This window comes from Mirounga angustirostris, unplaced genomic scaffold (genome assembly GCF_029215605.1).
Source record: "Mirounga angustirostris isolate CCGP_5_RB_7025 unplaced genomic scaffold, mMirAng1.0.hap1 SCAF_6, whole genome shotgun sequence".
NCBI classification, from domain to species: domain Eukaryota; kingdom Metazoa; phylum Chordata; class Mammalia; order Carnivora; family Phocidae; genus Mirounga; species Mirounga angustirostris.
Window position 1 is genome coordinate 108,316,177 of NW_026991714.1, and position 25,878 is coordinate 108,342,054.

General features: G+C 44.0%; 1 protein-coding gene across 1 annotated transcript in view; it reads left to right on the forward strand.

Moving 5' to 3' along the window:
• Window positions 1–25,878, forward strand: part of SH2D4B (SH2 domain containing 4B) — an 82,909-nt gene that overhangs the window by 13,027 nt on the left and 44,004 nt on the right. The window contains exons 4-6 of the mRNA XM_064595536.1: window positions 10,400–10,611; window positions 11,686–11,833; window positions 23,320–23,467. Of these exons, the coding sequence (XP_064451606.1) occupies window positions 10,400–10,611; window positions 11,686–11,833; window positions 23,320–23,467 (508 nt within the window). The remainder of the gene's footprint in view (window positions 1–10,399; window positions 10,612–11,685; window positions 11,834–23,319; window positions 23,468–25,878) is intronic.

A 25,878-nucleotide genomic window follows, 5' to 3' on the forward strand; every position in this document is an offset into this window, starting at 1 on the left:
AAGGAGAGGGAAAGAGAGTCCCAGGTACATTCTGAGCTAAGCCTGGAGCCTGATGCGGGGCTAGATCTCATGAACCTGAGATCATGACCTGAGCCGGAACCAAGAGTTGGCCGCTTAACTGACTGAGCCATCCAGACGCCCCTCATTTTACATCTTTAAAAAATAAAGCTTTAAAAATTTCTTATTAAAAAATATTTGAACATATAGGCAAAATAGAAAATAATATAATAAATACTCATAGACCCATTAATATCTTTTTTTTTAAGTTCCAGTATAGTTAACATACAGGGTTATATTAGTTTCAGATGTACAATATAGTGATTCAACACTTCCATACAATACCCTGTGCTCATCGGGAGAAGGGCACTCCTTAATCCCCATCACCTATATCACCCATCCCCCCGCCCACCTCCCTTCTGGTAACCATCAGTTTGTTCTGTATAGTTAAAAGTCTGTTTCTTGGTTTGTCTCTCTTTCCTTTTTTTTCTTCCTTTGCTCATTTTTTTTATTTCTTAAATTCCACATATGAGTGAAATAATACAGTATTTGTCTTTCTGTGACTGACTTATTTTGCTTAGCATTATATTGTCTAGCTCTGTCTATGCTGTTGCAAATGGCAAGATTTTGTTCTTTTGTTTAATGGTTAAATAACGGGGCGCCTGGGTGGCTCCGATGGTTAAGCATCTGCTTTTGGCTCAGGTCATGATCTGGTCCTGGGACTGAGCTCCATGTCGGTCTCCCAGCTCAGTGGGGACTCTGCTTCTCCCTCTCCCTCTGCCTCTCCCCTCTGCTCCTGCTCTCTCTTTCTCTCTCAAATGAATAAATACAATCTTTAAAAAAAATTAAAAAGAGTAATGGTTGAATAACCTTCCTCCTCCCCACCTCTCTTTTTCATCCATTCATCTATTGATGGGCACATGGCTGTTTCCGTAATTTGGCTATTATAAATAATGCTGCTATAAACATAGGGATGCATGTATCCCTTTGAATTAGTGTTCTTGTTTTCTTTGGGTAAATACCCAGGAGTGCGATTAGTGGATCATAGGGTAGTTATATTTTTAACTTTTTGAGGATTCTCCATATAGTTTTGCACAGTGGCTGCACCAGTTTGCATTCCCACCAAAAAGGCATTGAGGGCTCCTATTTCTCCACATCCTCTGCAACACTTGTTGGTTCTTGTGTTTGGACCCATAATGTCTTTATTAAATGTTGACATTAGTGCCGTCTTGGTTTTTATTTAAATACTTCATATAGAGACCTACATTAATGCCTTCCTAAAATTTTACTCCCCATCTCTCTGCCAATATGCAACCCTTATTAAATTCAATGCATATCATACTTATATCCTTGCCATACTGTGATATATATTTTGTAGGCACTATGTTACTTAATCATTATATGAATGACATTATACTATATGCAACCTGAATTTAATTTTGTGGTTCTGCATTTTTAAAAGGCATATATTTATATTGTTCAAATATATTTATTTTTCTTGCTATAGAGTATTACATTATAAAAACATATCATGATTTATTTGTCTGTTTTTCTTTATTGGGTATTTATGTTGTTTCTAATTTTTCAAATTTTGAACAGTGTTAAATTTGAATAATATTTTCTTGTTCAGTTTTCTCCAAGCACATGTGAAAGAGATTCTGTAAGTTATGTACCTAAAGTGTCATTCCTTAGTAATGATGTATAGCATTTTCAACGTAACTGAATATTACCAAAGATCTTCAAAGTGGTTGTATCAGCACCTTGTACCATCAGCAATTTTTGTAACAACTATTGTTGCTCCATATCCTTTCCAACACTTGTCTCATCAGACTTTTTACAAGATTCTTTCCAATCTTGTAGGAGTGAAATAACTGTTCGTTCTTGTTTTTATATGCTTGTGTTTAATTAGTGATAAAGTTAAGTCTCTTTAATATGTTAGTTTACTGTTTATGTTTCCTCTCTCGTGAAATGTTTGTTCATATCAATAACATGACAGCAATGTGTTAAGCTGGAAGCAACGGAAAATCCAATCACCAGGGACTTTCCTAGGTAGGGTTTGTTTTCCACCCAAGGAAAAAAAATCTAGAAATAGGCAGACTTGACCTGGGTTATTGGTCCTGTGATGTCATTAATGTTGCTGGTTCTTCTTTCATGACCTTAGATGGTGGCTTAGTATTTTGGATCTTCAGGTGGCTCTTGTGCTTTTTAGCATCACGTGAAGAATAGGGGAAGAAAGACTGGGTGTTATTTGTGTCAGGACAGCAAACGTTTCTCACAGCACTCTCACTACCTTCTACTTATAATAATTGGCCAGAACTTTGTCACATGGCCGCCCTTCCCTGGAAGGGAGACAGAAAATGAGAATTTTAATCAAACCTATTGCTGTTTTGATTAAACTCTGCATACTAAAAGCAAGGAAGCAATGGAAGGAGGGTTGAGGGGTAACTGGTAGGTAACTGAAGGCATTTGGGACAATATCTGTTGCCCTTTCTTCTGTGGGGTTGTTTATCGTTTTCTTATTAGTTTATAAGTATTCTTTGTATATTCCAGATAAATATTATTATTTTTAAGATTTTATTTATTTATTTATTTGAGAGAGTGAGAGCATGAGGGAGCACCGGTAGGGGGAGGGGCAGAGGGTGAGAAAGAATCTCAAGCAGACTCACCACTGAGCCCAGAGCTGAAACTAAGAGTCAGACACTTAACTGAACCACCCAGGTGCCCCTATTCCAGATAGTTTTTTTTTTTCCCAGTCAAGATTCTGTGAAAAAAATTAAGCCTCTATATTTTAGCAGTGATTCTTGAAGTGTGGTCCCTGGATTCCTGGAGGTGTGAGACTCTCCACGTCAACAAGGTTAAAACTGTTCTCACAATAATACTGAGGTGTTCTCTGACCTACTCACCATGTTTACACTTGTACTAATGATGCAAAACCAAGAGTGGGTAAATGTGCTGGTATCTTAGGAGCAATAGTCATTGTATTTTTTCACCATCACTCTTACAGTAAAGTTAATAATGGTTTCACTCCTTGATGAAACAGTAAACCTTATTCATTTTATCATGTGACAAAATGGGAAGTATGCATAAAACATTTCCATTGCATATTCGAGTATGATGAGTGTCTTCAGGAAAAGCACTGTGGGATTTCTTAAGTCATGTGCTACACTAGCCTCTTTATTCCTAGAATGCCATTTTTACTTGAAGGAAGACTGACAGACAAGCTACATCTTTTGTAAGACTTGGGTATTTGAAAATGAATAAAGTGAATCTGTCACTTCAAGAAAAACAACTGATAGAATTTATGCCAATGATAAAATCCCAGCTTTCAAGAAAAAAATAGAATTTTGGGAAAACTTCTGTCACCAACAATTTATTAAATTCCCAATACATAAAAGCTTTTCTCATGAGATTCATAGTGATATTAACAAACATGATTTTCTGATATTATAAAATAAAATGCATCCACATTTGGAATATCTCCTTGACTCAGTGAGCCAATATTTTCCAAAGGACCAATGGATAACTTTGGAAGATCATGCATTAGTGCATGATTCATTCGAAGCACAAAATAAACCAACGGATTTTTATTTTATTTTGCTTTTTAAAATTTTAAACTTTTTATTTTGAAACAACTTTAGACTTAGGGAAGAGTTGCAAAGTGGTTCAGAGAATTCCCATGTAGCCTTCATCCAGCTTCCCCGAATGGTAACATCTTATGTTACCTTGGTCCATTGATCAAAACTAAGAAAATAACATGACCAATGAGTCCTAAGATAACAAAGTGCAGTAAATTCATCGACATTTTTTCAGGTTCCACATTACAACTAACTTTTAAGAACTACCATTTGAGTTTCACTGTAGTATCAAAGATTATCAAAAACTCTCTGAAAAACTATCAATTTTTCTCCTTTCTTCTCTTTTCTATGTATCTGTGTGAAGTAAAAATTTTTTATATATTTCAACTAAAATTACATATTGCAACAGAGTGAATGTAGAAGCAGATATGAGAATCCAGCTGCTTTCTATTAAGCTGGACATCAAATAGATTTGCAAAAATGTAGAACAAGGCCACTCTTCCTATTAAATATCTTTGTGCTAGAATATATAGCCATTTTTCATAAAAATGCCATGTATGTTAGTATGTAATGGATTTGCCATTATTTTTAATAAGCCTTCAATTTTTTCTGGTTTTAGTTTTGAATATGGTAAATATTGGTAGATATGACTCAAATAAATAAAAGCATTTGAGATACTTAATATTTTTAAAGAATGTAAAGGGGTCCTGAGAGCAAATTATTTGAGAACAGCTTCCTTAAAGGACCCATTGTATGTAATGGGTTAACTTTTCTACAATGCATCGAGGCTAGCACTATCTATGCACCATCTTTAAAAATCATCATTCAAATTATGTTTTATAGGGCTTATTTTTCTCACAGGACCCCAGGAGGGTAAGCTTGTTCTAGACATTAATAAGTTAACAGATGTAAAATATGTTGAACCGTGATTAGCAGATAAGCCCTCTGTAGATGTGAGCAGTTATTATTGCTTTAATTAATTGTTGCAATCATTTGACAGTTATGTGTATTCAAATATCTTCTCTCTGCTGGTGGCCTGATTTTTAATTGTCTTTATGGTGTGCCTTTTTGTGTAGAAATTTTAAGCCTTAGTCTGCATTCAAATTTATCAACATTGTCTCTCATATTTTATTCTTTTTATGTCTTGTAGAAGAAATTCTTCCCTTCCCCAAAGTTATAATGATGTGCTTTTATATTTCCCTCTAAAAATTTCCGAGTTTCCTGGTATTCCTTTTCACCAGTTCATGAAACCACTCTTGTCAAGATAACCATGACCTCCATGGTGCCAAATGCTGTGGTCGGTCCTCTGTCTTCATCCTGTTGTCTCATGGGCATCTTTCGACGCAATCGGTGCTTCCTTAGTTCCTGAAATTCTTTCTCTCCTTGGCTTCTGGGATATCACTCTTTTAGGGTTATTCTCCTGCTCATAGGCTTCTTTGTCCTTACCTCCTTTGGGGGTCCTCCTCCTCAGTGTTGAAGTGTCCTGGACCTCCAACTTTCGACCTCTTCTCTTTTCTATCTATCTTCATGCTCTCTTTGTTCTCATCCAGTTTTGTGGCTTAAATATCTATACACTGATGACTCCAAAAATGTAGATCTTAATTCTAGCCTCTCCTCTCAACTCTGTTTTATTCAACTGACTCTTGGATGTCTAATAAGCATCTCAAACTTAATTTGGCCCAAACAGAATCATCTATTTATTTATTTTTTTTAAATATTTTATTTATTTATTCATGAGAGACAGAGAGAGAGAGAGAGGCAGAGGGAGAAGCAGGCTCCCAAGGAGCAAGGAGCCCGATGTGGGACTTGATCCCAGGACCTTGGGATCATGACCTGAGCTGAAGGCAGACGCTTAACCATCTGAGCCACCCAGGCGCCCCCAGAATCATCTATTTCTGCAAGTTGTTTCTTCCATGGTGCCAGCCCATTCATTCTGTTGTTTAAGCTTGGAACGTTGGACTTTTCTCGTTCTCTTTTTTTCACAATTCATATCCAGAATTTAGGCAAATTTTGCTTTTTCCTTCAGAATATGTCCTAAATCTTAACCGCTTTGTGCCTCCTCCACCATGATTGGGGCTGCTGCCCCTTCTCCACCTTCCTTCCCATTCTCCTTCTTGCCCCCATTGACTGCAGCCACGGTGGCCTCCGTGCTGTTCCTTGAACTCACCAAGCACATCACCAGCACCTGGCTTCAGTAACGAGCCTATTCAGACCCCTGAGTTGCCCAGAGAACCTTTGTTCCCCTTCACCAGCAAGAGTCACATTCCTGGTGACCGCTGATGCTTCAGGAACAAGTGGAGTCTAAGGCTTCAGCCCTGCTCTCTGCTTCACATTCCTGTTCGGTATAGATTCCTTGGAGGTGTTTCTTGTATTCCTATGCATTTTGTCTTGCTATTTTGTATCTATTATTGTTGTGTGTTTGGAGAAGAGATGTACATCTTCACCAGGACATCCAAAAGAAAAGCGTTTATGCCTATACTTTTGAGCTCACTGTTACGTGTACCTGTATTTTTTGGCTACATTTTCCCCTTACATAAAATGTAATTGCAATTTTGATTTTTTCTAAGATTCTTAGGTTACCTAGGAGATATTTTCTTTTCTTTTCTTCCCTTTTTTTTTTTTTTTTGAGAGAGAGAGTGAGAGAGCACGAGCGGGGTGGGGAAGGGACTTAGGGGAGAGGGAGGAGAGAGAGAATCTTAAGAGAATCTTAAGCAGGCTCCATGCTCAGCATGGAGCCTGATGCGGGGCTTGATCCCACCACCCTGAGATCATGACCTGAGCTGAAACCAAGAGTTGGACCCTTAACCCACTGAGTCACCCAGGTGCCCACTAGGAGATATTTTCTTAATTATTAATTTATTAATGGCTTTTAAAAGTGGCTATTTTCCCCATCAATTTCTAATTTTTATATTATTATTAGAGATTATGGCCTATACATTTTTTCTCATGATCGTAAGCTCAAAAGGAAAAAAAGTATAATCTCAAAGCTTACGGAATAAAGTTCTGTAATTGTTAAATAAAATTTTTTTGACCATATTATTCAAATCTTCTGTATTGTTAATTTTTTAAATCTACGTGATCCACCAACTTCTGAAATAAATATGGTAAAACTCCCCACCATAGATACACTTTCAAATTCTCCTTGCGTTGTTAGGAGTTTTTGTTTGATGCAGTTGTCTGCTACGTTGTATGTGGTGTTAAGTTTTATGACTTTTATATTTTCTTTGCGGGGTGCATCTTTTATTATCACACAATATTCGTCTTTGTCTTTTTTTTAAAGATTTTATTTATTTGACAGAGAGACAATGAGATTTATTTATTCATTTCAAATTAATATTATCATATTTCATTTGCTGATGATACCACTGTATTCTTCGAAGGTTGTTATTTGTCTCAAACGGCGAGGCCTCTGGAGGTTACCGCTTGGGTAACGTCAGTATGGCTGCCCAGCAAGATCAGCAGGGCCCCACCTCCTTCTCTCTTTCTGCTTACTCGCCCTTAGCTGCGGCTTTCTTTTTCAGGGTGGCAAAAGTCTTCCAGCAATTCCAGGCTTCACGTCTTCATTTCAGGGAGTTCGAGGAAGGAGGGAATAAAAGAGGAAGGGTGCAGGGGTTTTTCCTAAGGAGTCTTCCCCTTCGGTTCAGAGCGGAAAGCCCTTTATTTGGACTGCTGCTTACATCTACTTTGCCAGAAATGGGGACTTTTGGTCTCTCCTAGATTGATCCCTCACTAATTCTTCTTGTCCTTTGAGTCTGGCATAGAAACTTGCCTTTCCTGATGCTGCAAGATCTCTATACGCCCTGGGCAGATTGGGGTTATCCCATAAGGGAGGAAGGTGGGGTGGAGGGGCGGCGGCTGGGCACCGACATTGTCTGCTCTAACAGCTGCATCGTGTTTGTTTTCTCTTGCCCTTTACAGATTTTTGCAAGATTGGTAAGCCTCTTATCATTTATTTCCCCCCACTATTACTCTGGAAGTTTTATAATCTTAATAGTGTTTTACCAGTCATAACTAAGCCTGTGTTTCTCTATGACAATGTTGCTTTTACCAGGCAAAAAAGTAACAGTATCTTCCTATATTAATCAGGGAATTAATGCTGCCTTGGGCAATGGATAAGCCCTGAAATTTCAGTGGATTAATATAAAGAAGGTTTATTTCTTGATGTGGATTGGGTAGCTCTTCTGTGTCACTGGCTTTCAAACAGTGACTCATGGATCAGGCTGCTTTTTCCTTGCAGTGCCGCCATCTTGGATGAGATGGGTGGGTGAGGGACAGGATATGGAAAAGTCACACCAACCGCAACAGTCACAGCCTGAAAAGGTACAAGTCACCTCCTCTGACATCATCCATAGTCTAGAATTCATTCACATGGCCACATGGACTGAGGAAAGGATGCCAGACAGCATGGTGGCGGTCACAGATGGTCATTCTGGTCCCGCCCACATTGTGTTCTCCTCTTCCATATAAATACACTCACCACCTCCTTAAGGGGGATACCCTCAAGTCCCATGCAGTCACTGCCTCCAGCCCAAACTCCACAGTCTGCATGGGTTCTGCATTGATCTCTCTAATGTCTGGATGTGGCTTGAAAAGGCATGTCTTCTAAACACCCCCCACCTTTACGACATACTACACAGTGGTAGAGTGGGGGTTGAGAATGTCCACTATGGAGGAGGAGAGAGGGTGAGCCCCACTCAGTCGCTAGCTGATAGCATTCCTGCAGTCCCACACGTCAGGCTCTGCAGTTCTCCTGCCCTGGCAGTGAAGGGACAGCCTTCGATAAGTGTAGGACTGTGCCCTTGAGGAGCCTCCTCTTTGTTCACTGTTCCCCTTAGCCTTCTCTGAAGTGAGCGTTGAGGACCACGCCCTCCTGACCAGTACAGCCTTTGAAACCTGCCTCCTGTTCCTTCATCGAGGTTAGGTATCCAAGGGTGGCTGACATCTTGAACAATCAAAGGCTTTTTTTAGTCCAGACTCAAAAACTTAGGAGGCTTCTGATCTGTTTGCTTCCATGTCCCTGTAACCACATCTACAATTTCTTTTCTAGACATATTTTGCGAGTTGACTGTACTTCTCTGCCTCTATTTCCCTATATCTCTCCTTTCAACCGACGGGCATCTATCTATCTCAGGCTCTTTGAAAAATAACACAAGAGATTGCAGTCTTAATGCACTTGTGTTAGCCTGACTCCTCTGAGGAGTGGAGACAGGGATGGGGTTACACAAACAAGGGCTTTATTCAGGAAATAAAATTTTCCTCATGGGAGAAAAGGGGCAGAGCCCTGGAGGAGTGTGGGAGAGCCGTTGTGTTGCAACACAAGTCTGACCTTGAGCGAAGGAGGCGTGGGAGGTGGAGGTGTTCTGGGCAGGGGGGAGGGAAGTGGGAGAGGAGGTATTCTAGGCAGGGGGGAGGTTGGTAGGGGGCGGAGGTGTTCTAGGTAGCCAGGCAGCCCAAGCTGTGCAGTCAAGAAGTCATTGACGTTGCCCATCCGAAGAGTTTGCTGTCCCCCAGGAGTGGGCCCACCATGGTCAGTCAAAGGCCGGGAGCCACCTCTGGGAAGCATGGCGGCAGGCAAACACAGGAGCGCAGGAACTGAAGGGCTTGCTAGGTTCTGCCCCCTGCAGCTGGATGTCGGTGGAGCACATTCTCATGGCAGCCACGGTGTTCTGTGCCTTAGGTCACTTCTTCACCTTAGAAGTCCTATTGGGCTCTATCATGCAAACTTAAAAAAAAAAATCCCCTCTCCTGTAATTTGGGCCCTAGAAGGAGGTGGTTTTTTCCAGTCCTACAAAGTCCCAGATTTCTGTGTTCTCTCTATTCCCTTTTATTTTTACTTGCAAAGCACTCAATTCTTCCTGGAGCTCATTTCTTTTCTCTTAACACCTTGCTGAACACAACAGGCACTAGGAATGTTCTGTTTTCCAGTCTCTTGCCTTAGAGTGGCAGAGTGGCAGGTCTGGAAGGCGTGAGGGTCTGCCTTTCCAGTTACAGCATCTGACAGTTTTCTCAGATGTTTTGCTCTTGTATTAACATGGATCCGTAGCCGTTCATGCAGCCTGCAGCTGACTGCCACCTGGCTAAGGCAGCGACACACAGCTGCTATTTCTGTCCTGGCCCTACCCTGCTTTGGGAGTAGATTTCCATTTTATTTTATATTTATTTATTTATTTTTAAAGATTTTACTTATTTATTTGACAGAGAGAGACACGGTGAGAGAGGGAACGCAAGCAGGGGGAGTGGGAGAAGGAGAAGCAGGCTTCCTGCCGAGCAGGGAGCCCGATGTGGGGCTCGATCCCAGGACCCTGGGATCATGACCTGAGCCGAAGGCAGATGCTTAACGACTGAGCCACTCAGGTGCCCCACAGATTTCCATTTTCGTCCTGGTAATCAATGGAATCTGTTGCAACAGGCAAACTGAGCAATCTCAGTGGATTAATACGGCACAGGTTTATTTCTTGCTCATGTTACAGGCAGATGCGGGTCAGGGGCCTAGGCTCTGTATCTTGGAACACTATCTCCAATTCCTTGTTTGCAGCCAGTGGACAGGAGAGAGGGAGAGAAGGCCGGATGCACTGTCTCCTGCTGTCCTGTCTGCTGACGGTCCATCTCCGTAGCGCTCGGCCGCCGACACCAATTCCAGCCTTGGGCACCTGCTTCAACGGGCTGACTTGGCAGCTGCGTTGCTCCCTGGAGGGAGTGGGAGGAGAGGTGGAGGTGGACCTGCACTCAGGCTGATATCTCTCTGGAATGCTTTCTGTAGATGACAATGTTCTGTAGAGACAACGTGATGCACCATTGGCCAACCTAGCCCGTCCTGGACTAATTAGAACTCAGACGTGTTTCTTCTTCCTTCCTGTTCCTCCTTCTGCTGTGAGGCAGCAAGCGACAAGCACATCCGGTGGCTCCTGGGGGCAGATGGTGAAGTCTGGGTCTGGATCATGGGAGAAGGTCCTGGTGACAAACCCTACGAAGAGATCTCTGAGGAGCTGATTGCAGAGAGGGCGAGGCTGCAGGCACAGAGGGAGGCCGAGGAGCTCTGGTGAGAGGTGCAGATGGGTCTTGGGTGGGGTCTGAACACAGAGCCTAGGCTGGGTCCAAGCTGAAGGACGACAGGTGGTGGGTGGGAGGGAGGAGGTGCCAGGCAGCTGGCGGACCCTGCTGAGCTCAGCTAAGATTAGGTGACCAAAGCATCAGAGTCTTCTTCATCAGGTAGATCTTGCGGGTTCAAATCCTGGCTTCACCAGTGAGTAGTGAGCTGATCTGGGGTCTCAGTTTTTGCATCTGTGGTGTGGGCATAATGCCCTTTCCATCTGGACATAGTTTGGATTCACTGAGATAATACAGATGACGTGCATTTCCTTTATTCCTCACTGAGTTGTCCCTGCGACAATAAAGGAATTTGGATTCACTATTGTCTGCTCATTTCTCTTCCTTTTAGCTGCATTTCACACACAATGTGGATAGTTGAGCCCCCGGTAAGATTTGGAGTCAGCCTTCTTTCATAAACAACTTTTAACCTTTTTTTTTTTTTGCCCAACTTGGAAATCCATATAAGTTGACTCCAACATTCCCTCCCACCCAGCTTTTAATGACAGTATTTTAATTGTAAAATTATAACAACTCAACACCCACCACCTAAGATAATCACGGTGAGCATTTGGCAACACCTTCTTTTCATTTATATGTATTTTCTGAGTTTTCTCAGACAAACTGATTAATATAGATTGACAATGTTATTTAAGATTACTATATGGTATCCTATTACATGAGAAACCCAACTTATTGGTCCTGTTAATGGACATTTAGGTTGTTTGCCAATTGTTACATGATAAAAATCCTCTGATGAACATCTTCTACCTACACTTTTGTGATCTTAAGCGAGAAAAAGGATTTCTGAGTCTATTTTTTTTCCTGGCTTCCTGAAAAATTCGGTTGATTTACATTACCCTACAGAACAGTGACTATTTCCCCCCCACCTTTGCCAGCATTGAGTTTTGAGGCTCTTAGATGTTTTCCATTCTGATAGACCAAGAAATATTGCTCCTGGTATTTATTTGAAGTCCTGTTGTTATGTGCCTACATGAGCTCATACCTGCTGGCGTTCTCTTTCAAGGAGACAGAAGGAGGCAGAAATCACCAAGAAGTTCCGGGATGCTCTGGCCAATGAGAAAGCCCGGATCCTGGCGGAGAAGTGGAAAGTGGAGATGGAGGACCGGAAGGCTGCCAAGGTCCTGGAGGAACGCATCCGTGAGGAGTTCAAGGTAAGCCAGTGCATGGGGCATCCGTGTGCGGCCCCCAATGCTAGCTCCCAGGCTACTGGCTTCCATCTCTGGTTTGGCCATTGGTTGGTACTGAGTGCTTTATGAGAATAGAAATCTTGAATGTCTGAGCAGGGAGGAATGTGACACCCCATTTGAGCCGATCCACTTCTCATTGGACAGATGAAGAAACTAAGTGTTAGACAGAGGGAGAGACTTGCCAAGGACATCGTGCAGGAGGGGACAGAGGCAGGATCAGAACTCAGACCTTCTGCCTCCCAACCCGAGGGGCTTGAAAAGGGGCCCAGAAAGTGCTGAGTTTGTGGTCAGACCAGCCTGGGATCCAGTTCCAATTCTACTGCTTGGTCCTGTGTGAACTTGGGAAGCTTGCTGAACTTCTCTGAGCCTTCACTTTCTTGTTTATAATATTAGGGTAATAACAACACCCAACTTGAGATTTTTGGAAGATTCAAGGAGATGAAAAATGCACATTTTCTGGCCCTGGAAAGGGAGTTGTTGGGAACCTTGCATACCTACTCATTCTGGGAAAGTTCAGAACTGGTAAAGGAGTTTTTTATTGCTCTCTGGTAAGAAGCTTAGACTGCCTGAAGAAAAATTTTTTTCTGGTCCCTATTTTTGAATTTATTTTTTTCTATAGGAATAATACATTTTTTTGGGGGGGGTGTAGAAAACTCAGAAAATACATATAAATGAAAAGAAGAAAATAATAACCATGCTGAATCCCAACAATTATATTATTTTATGAATTGTATATTCACGGCATTTGCACATTTAAACGTTTTAATAATATTTTTTCCTATAATGATTAGACAATGAGGATAGTGGCCCCTTACGATCATTTATGTTGCAAATATTTATCTCAGAGGATTTTTTTTTTTTTGAGAGAGAGAAAGAGCAGGGGGAGGGGCAGAGAGAAGGAGAGAGAGAATCTTAAGCAGGCTCCACACCCAGCGCAGAGCCCATTGCAGGGCTCCATCTCAGGACCCTGAGATCATGACCTGAGCCAAAATCAAGAGTCAGACACTCAACTGTCTGAGCCACCCAGGTGCCCCGCAGTTTGTTTTTTTTCTTAATTTTGGTTATAGTGCTTTCAGGTGTATAGAAGATTAAAATTTTTATTAGCCAACTATATCAAGCTTTAAAAAAATGATTTATCTCATGCTAAGAAAGATCTGTGCCGCCACAAGCTTGTACTAATATTAATCTACATTGTTTTCTGTATCGTTCATGATTTTATTTCTTTGTACTTAATTTTCCTGCACTTTGGAGTGTGGTATGATACAGGGCTATAACTTTTTTTCCTTCCACATGGTGGGCACATCGTTCCATCATTGTTTATTATATAATCTGTCCTCTCCCCTCTCATTGTACCTGCTGTCCCAATTCTTCTTACAGACTTTTGGACCTCTTCATGGGTTTTTTCTTCTTTGGTTATTCCTGAGCCAGATTTGCTCATTTAATGACCGTAGCTTTTAAAATGAGTTTTAACATCTGCTAAGGTATGAACCTATCATTGCTCTTCATTTTCAAAATGCCCTTGGCTGATTTTACCCATTTTTTTTTTTCTACTTGAGATACATTTGAATCTTTATGTCACTATCCTCCCCCAAACAACAACAACAAAAAAACCACACAGTGATTTTAATTGGAATTACATCAATGTTACAGATGTATTTGTGGAGGATAGACATTTTTTTCCAATACTAAATCATTCAGTCTTCCTGCTCAGGATATGGTATATTCTCCTGGTTACTCAAAGCTTCTTTTGTCTTTAGTGAAGTGATTTGTTGTTGATGTTGTTGTTATTTTTTGTTTTTTTGTTTTTTGTTTTTAAACACCTGTAAATGCACTGGCCACCCAATCCCAAACATTCACAATAACTTGTACATAATGTTGTGCTTCCATCTTTTGGACTTTGATGAAATTTATTATTTTACTTAAATGCTCCACATCTCTTCTCTTGTTAAACCATAGGTTTAATATTTTTTGTTGTGATTGTGAATAAGATTGTTCTTGTTACTTTAAAACCTAATGCAATTGCTGGTTACATATTTATATTGTTATTGATCTTATTTAATTTTCCCTTGAGCTATATATATATTTAGGAGATTCTCTTGAGTTTTTAAGGGAAGCAATATTTACTCTCCAAACATTTTTTTTAAAGTAATTTCAAACTTACAGCAAAATTGAAAGAAAAAAGGACTCGTAGAATCTCCCCTGAAATTCACCAATTATTAATGTCTTGTCACATTTGCATTGTCTCTTTTCTCCTCTCCTCTATATCTGTATCTATCTGTACACACATGGATACATACACACACATATATACATATGTATATTTCTGTTGCTACTGCGAAATTGTTTTGCGAAGCAATTTGAAAGGAAGCTGTAGATATCATATACTCTAGCCCAGGGCTTACCAAACTCTTTTCTGTAAAGGTCCAGATAGTTAATATTTTAGGTTTTGTCGGCCACACCCTCTCTGTCACAACTACTCACCAGGCCATTGCAACACAAAAGCAGCTGCGGATAGTATGTAAGCAAATGGGTGTGGCTGTCTTTTAATAAGACTTTATTTTATTTTTTAAAGATTTTTAAAATTTATTTGACAGAGAGAAAGAGAGAGTGCACAAGCTCTTCTATATTATATAATAATATTATTATATAATAATATATTTATTATATAATAAACAATGATGGCAAGAGCGGGAAGGGCAGAGGGAGAGGGAGAAGCAGGGGATGGATCCCAGGACCCTGGGATCATGACCTAAGCCAAAGGCAGATTCTTAACTGAGCCACCCGCGTGCCCCCGTAGGACTTTATTTTAAACAATAGAGGGCAGATCTGGCCTGGGAGCCTAAGTTTGCCGACTCCTGATCAAACCCTACGTACTTCAGTGTGCATCTCCCATGACTGAGGACCATTCGCTCTGGAGCCACAACAATCATTATCATACCTGTTGAAATGAACAATAATTCCATAACAGTATAAAAATCCAATCAATCCATAGTGGAGAGATGTTTGGTTTATATCGTTGGATTTTGCATACAATTATTTAAGTCTGCTAGAGAAGACAAGCAATACTTTCTCTTTTTTTTAAATTAACATATAATGTATTATTTGTTTCAGGGGTACAGGTCTGTGATTCATCAGTCTTGCACAATTCACAGCACTCACCATAGCACATACCCTCCCCAGTGTCCATCACCCAGCCACCCCATCCCTGCCACCCCCCTCCCCTCCAGCAACCCTCAGTTTGTTTCCTGAGATTAAGAGTCTCTTATGGTTTGTCTCCCTCTCTGGTTTTGTCTTGTTTCATTTTTCCCTTCCTTCCCCTTTGATCCTCTGTCTTGTTTCTCAAATTTCCTCATATCAGTGAGATCGTATGATACTTGTGTTTCTCTGATTGACTTATTTCGCTTAGCGTAATACCCTCTAGTTCCATCCACGTCGTTGCAAATGGCAAGATTTCATTTTTTGATGGCTGCATAATATTTCACTGTGTATATATATATATATATATATATATATATATATACACCACATCTTTATCCATTCATCTGTTTATGGACATCTAGGCTCTTTCCACAGTTTGGCTATTGTGGACATTGCTGCTGTAAACATTGGGGTGCACGTGCCCCTTCGGATCCCTACTTTTGTATCTTTGGGGTAAATACCCAGTAGTCAAGCAATACTTCCTATGTATCTCTAATAGCAAGAATCCCCTGTTCTAATCTCTGGCCTCCCTCCTCCCCGGAGGTGAGCTGAGCCCCAGATGCTGGGAAGGTGGCTCCATGGAGCTGGTGTCCTGGGGCTCAGTTCACAAGGAGATTACAGAGGGGTTGAGTTCCCAGAGATTTTCTGGTTGATGATCTCCTTGAGAACCTCAGTGAGACAGAGATGATAAATTGTGGGGTGCTCCGTATTGGGGCTCATGGGGGGCTCAATAAAGCCATGAGTTTCACCAAGGGACCCACATGCAGGCTTTGGGTGTTATTTACAAGGAAGGCTATGGTAATGCTATGTTTGTTTTTGCTTTCAAAATTAATTTGCTGCATGTGAACATTTAAACTTTAATACTCACAGTAATCCTGATTTGGTATGTCTGCATTTTGAGGAGCCTCAGACATGCAAGCAACTCCTGTGAGGCCCGGGTGGGCCTCATCAGGGCAGTGTCTGCCAGGAATGTCAGCTCATGGACTTGGGAGTAGGAAGGTCCAGGCTTACGAGCTGGGGTGTTTTCTGTAAATGGGCTGCCCTTGTATTGTGATGAACTCTTCATCCCAGGAACTGTCTTAGCATGGGCTGAAACAAGATCTGAGAAGTTGCTGTGGTGGATTAAATATGGCTGACGGCAAATTCTTTGTCACATCTCTCTTTGAGAGGTAGGTTGACTTCCCTTCCCTTGAGTTGGCTCTGGCCTTGTGCCTAGCCTTCATCTTTGGAAGGCAACAGAAATGATTGTGTAACTTTTGAGGACAGGCTAAAGGAGATTTGCAGCTTCTGCCCCTTTTGCAATGCTCCCTTTTGGAAGCTTCCCTGTGAGAAGCTCTACAGCCTTGGACTACCAGTCTGTAAGGAAAGCCGGGCAAGCCAGGCAGAGGGAAAGGGGCTGTGTGGAGGACAGCAAGGCACCAGACACGTGAGTGAAGCCTGGATTCTTCCTGTGGAATGACCCCAGTGAAGTGATTGACCTCAGATGTAACCATGTTGAGCAGAAGGGCCACCCACCAAGCCCTGCCCAAATTATTAACCTACAGAACCACAAGCAAATAAAATGGTTGCTGTTTTAAGCCACTATGTGTTCCGGGAGTTTGTTACTTGGTAATAGATAACGGGAACAGCTTCATCAAAGGGATTTATGCATTGGATTAGAGATTGGCTTAGATCATTTTCATTGTGTCTTTCAACATCAAGATTCTAACCTGATGTGAGTCTTGCATGCGGGAAGGCACCAACAGAATTCATTTAATTTCATACATTTTTTCCTCCTTTCCCTGAGAACCTAAGTGCAGGTTGTTTAGGGGGAGGGTGGTGGTAATAGTAATAAACTCCCTACTCTCTACAAGCTTACAGGGTGCCAGGAGAGAGAGAGAGACAGCTCTGTGAGCACCCCTCAGCCCCCACCACGCCTGGGGGACTACATGGAGCGCAAAGGAGCACCTGCAGGAGGCTGGGCATGACCAGAGCAGGAAATGGACAGGGGATATGTGGAATGGTGACTGTGGTCTGCTAGGGGGAGAGAGAAAAGCATGTGATGGGGGAAGCCAGACAGGAACCTGGCAAGGTAGGCTGTGGGGTCCTTTGATGCTACAATAAAGAGGCAGACCGTTGTCTGTGGGCAGAGCAGTGCTGTGAGGATCTCGATACAGAGGGACATGGTTAGATCAACCTCTATGAGAATGACTGGTGGCCATGGTGTGATGCAGGTGATGAAGGCGTCGGGGGAGGAAGAGGCCAATGAGGAGATTTTTGCGGTCCTCGAAGTGGTCACTGATGAGTCTGAGGATGGCTAGATTCAGGGGGATGGACACAGAGAAACAGGGGAGGCGAAATCAGCAAGGTTTGGCGTCAATTAGATGCTGGGATGAGGGGATGCACCCGAACCCAGGCTGAGGAGTAGGGAGAGGGAGCCACCCTGCTGCAGAGGCAAGCTGGGAAGGGGGCGGGTAGGCTTGGGGGGCAGGGAATGTGCTAGCTGGGCCCAGGGGGTTTGTGTTTTGTGCCACCAGAAGCGGACTTTGGGGTGGGGGCTGGAGGAGGGTGGGAAGCTGGATGGGAAGCCGGCTGGTGGAGGGGGGACGGGTTGCCTGTGTCCAGAATGCAGGTGGGTTCTGTGAATTCTCTTGGTCATAGGAAAGATAAGAGTGAAAATTCCTTTGAGGAAATGGGGGGAAATCCAAGAATCTTGTGTAAGGTTAAAGAGGGAACTTCAAAATAGAAGGTGCAGACAGTTGGAGACCTGTTTTTTAAAATCCCGTTCTGTTGTGTCTGGCGCCGTTTGGATGCAATTTACATGCATATGAAAGTGTTCCTTTAGAAGGAAGGGATCATGAGGCTGGACAGAATTTGCATATTTTCTCTGCTTTCTTAACTCATAAGACTGCTTTTGGCTGCTTCTGCCTCTGCTTAAGACCACAGAACACTGTCATAAGGATCCCGCTCTCTCCCTCTGCCTTAGTCTCCCTCCCTTCCCAGTGCTCCTGATAAGGAACATGCACAGTTGATAGTTACATTGTCCTCTGGTTTTGCACCATTTCCAATTCAAGGCCACTCATTCTCTTTTTGTTTTTTCCTCCATTAAGGCTGGAATTCATCTTGGCCCTTCATGCCATTTTGTACCACTATAGAAACAATCCCCACCTTGTTTCCAATAGGATTATCAGTCATGGGGACACTTTCCACTTTTCTCTCGAAAATGGGAGGCTTGCTCCCAGTTTCTCTTGGATGAGGCTGGCCTCAACAAGACAACACGATGTGGCTTACCCTTCCCCTCTCAACGATCATCACAAACCCTGTGTTACCTTCTTGTTGTTCGTTAGTTCATTCACTCATCGGTCCGCATTTATGGAGAACCTGCTCTCTGCTAGGCCCCGTGCTGGGGGCTGTCGATGGGAGAAGGACGGACACAGGCATGGCCCTGCCCTTTTGGAGTACATCATCTCAAAAAGCATGATGGTATTATTCGGGCCCGATGAACAACTAACTGAAGGGGCTCGGGACAGCCCTCTTGCCTCCAGAATGTGCCACTTTGGCCAGCAGACTCTTTTGAGCTGAAGGCAATTGAGACCCCGAGGGTTCAAGAGAAACTATTGCCCCACCCTTAACTACATAGAAGAATCTAAATGGACGGATCTTTTCAAGAATGGGGGTTTATTAGCAGAGATATATTTGATCTGAGTGACCCAGCTGTATGGCAGGGCCAACATCGAATTACCAAACACCTGCTCTTCTCTTTATTGCCCTGTGAATTGCGTTCCTCTCTTTTGAAATCCCAGACCCCTACTCCCCTTCTCCTAAGTTCAGGATGACACATATCCCTCATTTTGCCTGACAGTCTTCCACATCTGCGTGCTTTCCCCATATGTACGCTATGACCTCTGATGTTCTACTGTTAATCTGTCTCATGTCAATTTGGATTCTTAGTCCAGCTAGAAGGACCCTTGAAGGGGACAGGAATTCTTGCTCCCCAGCACAACAAAGACGACTCTTTTGCTTCCAGAAAAGCATCTGTCTTGGTGACAGTTTCCATGGGGGTGTGGCGTGACTGAGGGGTTATCAGGAGAAGGGGGATTGAATAAGGCGGGCGGCTCCGAGGGCTTTGGGCCCACCAGAAAGAGGCATCGATTCCTAAGGTAGAAGGGAGTGCCCATCTGCCTTTTGGCCGTGCTGGCCTTTGCCCATCTGCCTTTGGCCACCTTATCTTTGGAAAAGATAGACATTTCCTCAGGGCTCGCAGGGGAGCCGAAGGATTGCGAGAGCGGCTGCAACAGGGGACGTTTCCAGGCAATTTCAGCGGTGAGGGGTGAGGCATTTCAGCAAGACCGCGGAGGGAAAGATGCAATGCTCTTTATCTACGGCTGCAAAGTGTTTTCTTTTGTTGTCCCCAGCCCTGTGAGAAGCTTGTCTTTGTCACAGTAAGTGGCTGGTTATTTTCCTCAGGGATGGAGGAGGCGGCGGGTTCCCGGCTCCCAGCGTGCTGTTCACTCGGGCAAAGAGGATTGACTGATTTATTTATTTGTGGGTAGTTCCCCCCACCCCACTTTACTGAGCTACAATTTCCAAACAAAAATTGTATATATTGAAGATGTACAATGTTCTAATAGAGGTATACATTGCGAAATGGTGACCATAGTCAAGATAATGAACACATCTGTCACCTTACCTGGTGACCTTTTTTGTGTGCGGTAAGAACACTTAAGATCTGCTCTCTTAGCAAATTGCAAGTAGACAGTATGGTATTAACTATAGGCACCATGCAGCAAGTCCGGAATGTATTCATCCTGTATGACTGAAACTTTGTGCTCGTTTGCCAAACAAAACCTTAGTGTCTGCTGACCAATGAACGGATAAATAAAATGTGGTATGTATATATTATGTGTGTATATATATAGAATGTATACATAATGTAATGTATATATTATAATGTATGTATATATAATGTATATGTATCTATAATGTTTATATATGTATTATGTGTATATATATATAATGGAATGTTATTCAGTCTTTTTTTATTTTATTTTTTTTATTTTCTGACAGAGAGAGACACAGTGAGAGAGGGAACACAAGCAGGGGGAGTGGGAGAGGGAGAAGCAGGCTTCCCGCGGAGCAGGGAGCCCGATGTGGGCCTCGATCCCAGGACCATGGGATCGTGACCTGAGCCAAAGGCAGACACTTAACGACTGAGTCACCCAGGTGCCCCTTATTCAGTCTTAATAGAGAAGGAAACCCTGCCATTTCTGACAACATGGATGAACTTGGAGAGCATTATGCTAAGTGTCAGTCATGACCCTTCCCTGGGGTGCTGTCTCCTTGCGATGGGCTCAACTGTGTCACCCTAAAATTCTTATGTTGAAGACCTAATCGGCACTATCTCAGAATGTAAGTGTATGTGGAGGTAAGGTCTTTAGAAAGGTCATAAGTTAAGAAGAGGTCTTCAGGGTGGGCCCTGATTCAGCATGACTGGTGTCCTTAGAAGAAGAGGGAATTTGGACACAGACATGTGTACACACAGAGGACAGAATGTGTGAGACACAGAGAGAAGATGATCCCTCTACCAAGCAAGGAGAGAAGCCTCAGAAAAGAGCCACCCTGCCTCTAGAGTTATGGCCTCGATAGCTCATAAACGTCTGTGGCTTCAGCCTCCTGGTCTGTGGTACTTTGTTATGGCAGCCTGAACAAGCCAGTGCCCTCCTCCTCTGTACCAGAAAGTAGGACCAGGGAGGTTGAAGACCCTCTGCTCGGACAGGCCTTGGCTGCCTGTATTTTCCCTGAGACCTGTTCCTGCCTGGAAGACCCGCCCTGGGCAGGTGCCAGATCTGAAGAGCTGGGGTGGACGCTGTCTTTGTGGGTGCCCCGTGTATTGGGTGCTGTGACAACCTGGGTCAGAGATGAGCTGAGGTGAAGGCGGCGGGCATGGGAAACCGGCTGCATACACTGCAGTGCTGTGCTGGGGTGGGGTGGATTTTTGCTCTGTTGAGATGCCGGTGATTGCCGAAGGTGAGGTTTTCTTCATGGCTTTGAGCTAAAACTTCTGCTTTGGGGTCAGACAGACTTTGGTTCCAATTTTGCATCCTTCATCAACTCTCAGCTCTAGCATTTCCCATCCGAGCCCATGTCCCTCCTGACCCCACGTTCCCCTCCACCTGCGGCTCCCTATCTCTGCTCATGTCCGCAGAAGATGTCCCCAGAGGGCTGTCTGTGGTCATTTCCACTCCCTCCCCCATGTCGCCTGGACAGCTGCCCCTCCACCCCACCGGGCAGCTCTCCCATCATGTCCTGAGGCCACGACCTGCCTGCCGTCCCTTGTCACTTCTCTGTCCTTATCTTCTGTGATGTCTCAGGGCCTGTAGCTCAGTTTACCACTCCCTTTTACTTGAAACGTTCTTTCTTGGCTTTCCCAACAGACATCACCTCTTCTGGGTTTTTAGCTTATCTGTTGGATTTCCTTCTCAGCCTCCTTTCCTGGTTCCTGCTCTTTCTCTCAACTTTTAAATAGTGGAGTGGCTCAAGACACTCTGGTTGTCTCTCTCTCTCTCTTTTATTGTTATTGTTGAAGCATAATTGACATACGGCGTTATATGAGTTTCAGGTGTGCAACATAGTGATTCGACAGTTGTCTGATTACGCAATGCTCACCACGGTAAGTGGAGTCACCCATCATCTGTCACCCTACAAGGTTATTATGGTTTTATTGTCTGTATTCCCTATGCTGTACTTTCATCTCCATACCTTATTTCTGGTTGTTTCCTCTGGATCTGCTTTCTTTCTCTCAGTGATAGCATTAGGTCCTGTGGCTGAGAAACATCATCCCTATGCAGATGACTTCTGAACCAATACCTTCAGCTGAACTTGCCCTTCAGCCTCAGGCTCCCGCATCCCACTACTAATGGCAGGCCTCTGGGATGTCAGATGGCATCTCGAACTCATCAAATATAGAATTTTGACTTTTCTTCTTCCGACCACAGTGGATGATTCTATACTCAAACATGCCAAGCCCATTTGCAATGCTGGGTCCATTGTGCTCGTGGTTTTCTCTGCCTGGAAATTTCTTCTCCCCGAAACTTACTTATTGGTGTTCTTCCTTACTGTTCAGTTGTCAGATTCTGCTTAATTGGTCTCCAAAAGGAATGGTACCTATCCAGACCAGACCCTTCTGAGAGGACTTCTCGTCACCCAGCCTAAAGTAGCCTCCTAAATTCTCTGTCCTTTCTCCTGTTTTAATTCTCTGCACACTGGTTATTATCTTCTGATATTTCCTGATTTTGTCTGGTGTGTTTCGCCCCCTGGAAAGGCAAGCGCAGAGGTGGGGCCTGCATGTGTCTTGGCCACAGCTGTGTCCCCAGAGCCCGATGGAGGCCTGAGCCTCTGGGTGCTCTATAAGTATTTGGTGAGTGACCGCGTGAAGCCACTCAGCTTCTTTTGTCCTCATGCCCAACTCTTGAGAGTGACTCCTTAGGAAGTGGGAATTTTGCCTATTTTTTCCGGCTAAAATATTGATTTTTGAATTAGTAAAAAATCCTTAATCTTACACTGTTTCAGAAGAAACAAAAAACTTTGTCTTTTTTTATTAAATGAGAGGTAGAGGGATACACACACACACGCACACACACACACACAGCTTTTTGGAGCTTCAAAGTGTGACAATTGGAGATGTGGGTCCCCCGAAACCTGCTTGTCTTGGAAATATCTTATCCAGACAGAAGGTTAAGACATGATCATATCCTGCTTAATTGGCCTCCAGAAGGAATGGTACCTATCCTCCGTCTCCCCCAGAATGCAGGTATGGCCCAGGATGGCCCAGGCTCCTCTTACCTTTGCAGAAAGCTTTGGGGTCTACACATTATTCCACACATATTTTTTTAAAGATTTATTTATTTATTTTAGGGAGGGAGGGGCAGAGGGAGAGGGTGAGGGAGAGAATCTCAAGCAGACTCCGCGCTCAGTGAGGAGCCCAACACAGGGCTCGTTCTCAGGACCCTGAGATCACCACCCGAGCTGAAACCAAGAGCCGGTAGCTTAACCGACTGAGCCACACAGGCGCCCCTGTTCCCCGGATTTTAACCCGTTGCATCTCTCCCCGCAGCTGTGATCAGGCCTGCCAATGGCCATTTCCTGTGTCAGAGAATGCACCTGAGCCGCCAGCCCTGGCCCACCCCACCCCGCCACAGCCCTGCCCTGCCCCAGAGTCACAGGGGCACTTCTCTCTCGTGACCTAACGTCCTTCTGTCCCCATGATATTTTAGAGGAAAGAGGAAGAGGAGAGGAAGCGAGGAGAGGAGCAGATTCGCCTCCGGGAAGAGCAGAGGGCCAAGGAACTCTACTGGACCCTGAAGCAGGCCCAGCTGCAGAGCCCCGCCCGCGAGAACGAGGAGCGCGAGTGGGAGGAACAGCGTGAGTAGACCAGCCTGCGGCCCCACCGCTCTCCTCCCGCTTGTCTGCTCCGTCATCCTTCCGTTCACGCTTTCGGCCCCAGGCCTTACCCAGGACCCACCCTGCACGCGGCCCTGCTAAGGACCCAGAGGGTGAGGGCTCCGCCCGCCGAGAGCTTATTTATACGCCTATGGAGGAGATTTCTTACACTAAAAAGTACTGATTGCGTTACCAGTACTTTACTGGCTCTGCGCTAAGCTCTGGGCACCCAGAATTGAGGGATCACCGTGCTTATCTTGGAGGAACTCCCGGGCCGGGCGGCAGACAGACACGCAGGCTCCCGGCTCAGAGGGAGAGAGTACCACTCCTGTTGGAGTACAGAGTGGCTATCCCGGTGGGCTTCCGGAGGCAGCATGACGAAGCGAAGCTTGATGCGCGCACAGGAACAACGGAGGCGAAGAGGCGGGTGAGGGAGAGGGTGCCCAAGACGGAGGCCCCAGCATACGTAAGGGCATGGTGATGGGAATGGGATGTGCGCAGGAAGGTGGAGATGTATGGGGCGGGCTACAGAGGCTACAAAGCTTGGAGAGTGTGGGGTGGAGAAAAGTTTTGGGGTGGGGAGAGGGGAGGCGGAAGCAGATTTGAAGGGTGGTGTTTCAGTATGTGCTCGGCCTTCGTTTGAATCAGGTGCGGTAACACCTGGATCATATGGATAATGTGGAAATGACGTTGCCCCAAGAAGTTTTTACTCACAGGGAGCAGGACACGCCAGGTGGGGCTACAGGAGCACCAGGGCCCGTCAGGGGGCGGAGGGAGCCAGGGCACAGTGCGGGCATTGTGGTTTCCCCGGGGCAGGTAAGGCCAGACAGGGAGCGCAGGGGTAGGATCGGCTGGTTTGAATAAAGTCTGCAGGCTCTGGGGCACAGGGGCTCTCTAGTTGTCTGACGCCTGGCCCTGGGGTGAGGAGGGCAGGTGGACAGTCAGAACTAGATAGAGGAAGTGATCGGAGTATTTTGGATTGGCTGGTTTGCAAATGAAAGGCACACTTGCGGGTGAGTCCTTTAGTATCTTTAAGAATTGGCCATCCCTGGGAGGGCTGGTCTCTCTCGGCTCAGCAAGGTCCCAGAAGTCAAAACATGGAGAAAATAAAAAGGCGTGGTTCCTGCAGGTGGGCAGTGCGACACTTGTAAATGTGGGTTTGGGGGTGAGAGAGAGGAGGAGGCTGTTGCAGTGGTACCCCCGAGAGATGACTGGGGCCAGGGCCACGACAGGGGGAGCACAGATGCCGCATGACTGCTACTCGCCAGCCCTCTGGTCCGCAGCCTTTTCAACCACATGCCAGATTCATTCAATAGATTAGAAAAAAAGAATTGAAATACAATTCACATAACATAAAATTCATCCTTTTAAAGAGTACAGTTGAGTGGCTTTTAGGATACTCACCGCCTTGTGCAAACCACCACCGCTATTACTTCCAGAGATCTCCATACCACGAAGAGAAACTCTGTCCCCATTGGTTTTTCCTTCTCCTGCCACACCTCTGGAAACCACTAATCTAATTTCTGTCCCTATGAATTTGCCCATTATGGATATTTCTTATAAATAGAATTATACATGATGTTTACCCATTCATTAGTTGATGGACCTTTGGGTTGTTTCTACTTTTGGGCTATTATGAATAATGTTGCTGTGAACATACGGGGGTTTTTTTGGTGGTTCTTGAGTATGTGTGTTTTTACTGAAAAAAATCATTCATAAATTAGCAGAAATGTACAAACACATGAGTAAATAATGCAGTGACAAAGACTATTTTTGTGAAGTGTTTTCTTAAGTGAAGATTTAAGTGAAATCTTTAGATTTCAGTGCAAAATGTACCCCTGGCACCTCTTAAAACATTAATGCAAGCTCAAAAAAACGTAGTAGTGACCGGATATTTACTCCGAAGATACAAATGTAGTGATCCGAAGGGGCACGTGCACCCCAATGTTTATAGCAGCAATGTCCACAATAGCCAAAGTGTAGAAAGAGCCAAGATGTCCATCAACAGATGAATGGATAAAGAAGATGTGGTATATATATATATGTATATATATGTATACACACACAATGGAATATTATGCAGCCATCAAAAAACCCCCAAAATCTTGCCATTTGCTATGACGTGGATGGAACTAGAGAGTATGATGCTAAGCGAAAAAAGTCAATCAGAGAAAGACAAGTACCATATGATCTCAGTGGTATGAGGAATGTGAGAAACAAGATAGAGGATCACAGGGGAAGGGAGGAAAAAATAAAACAAGATGAAACCAGAGAGGGAGACAAGCCATAAGAGACTCTTAATCTCAGGAAACAAACTGAGGGTTGCTGGAGGGGAGGGGGTGGGAGGGACGGGGTGGCTGGGTGATGGACACTGGGGAGGGTATGTGCTATGG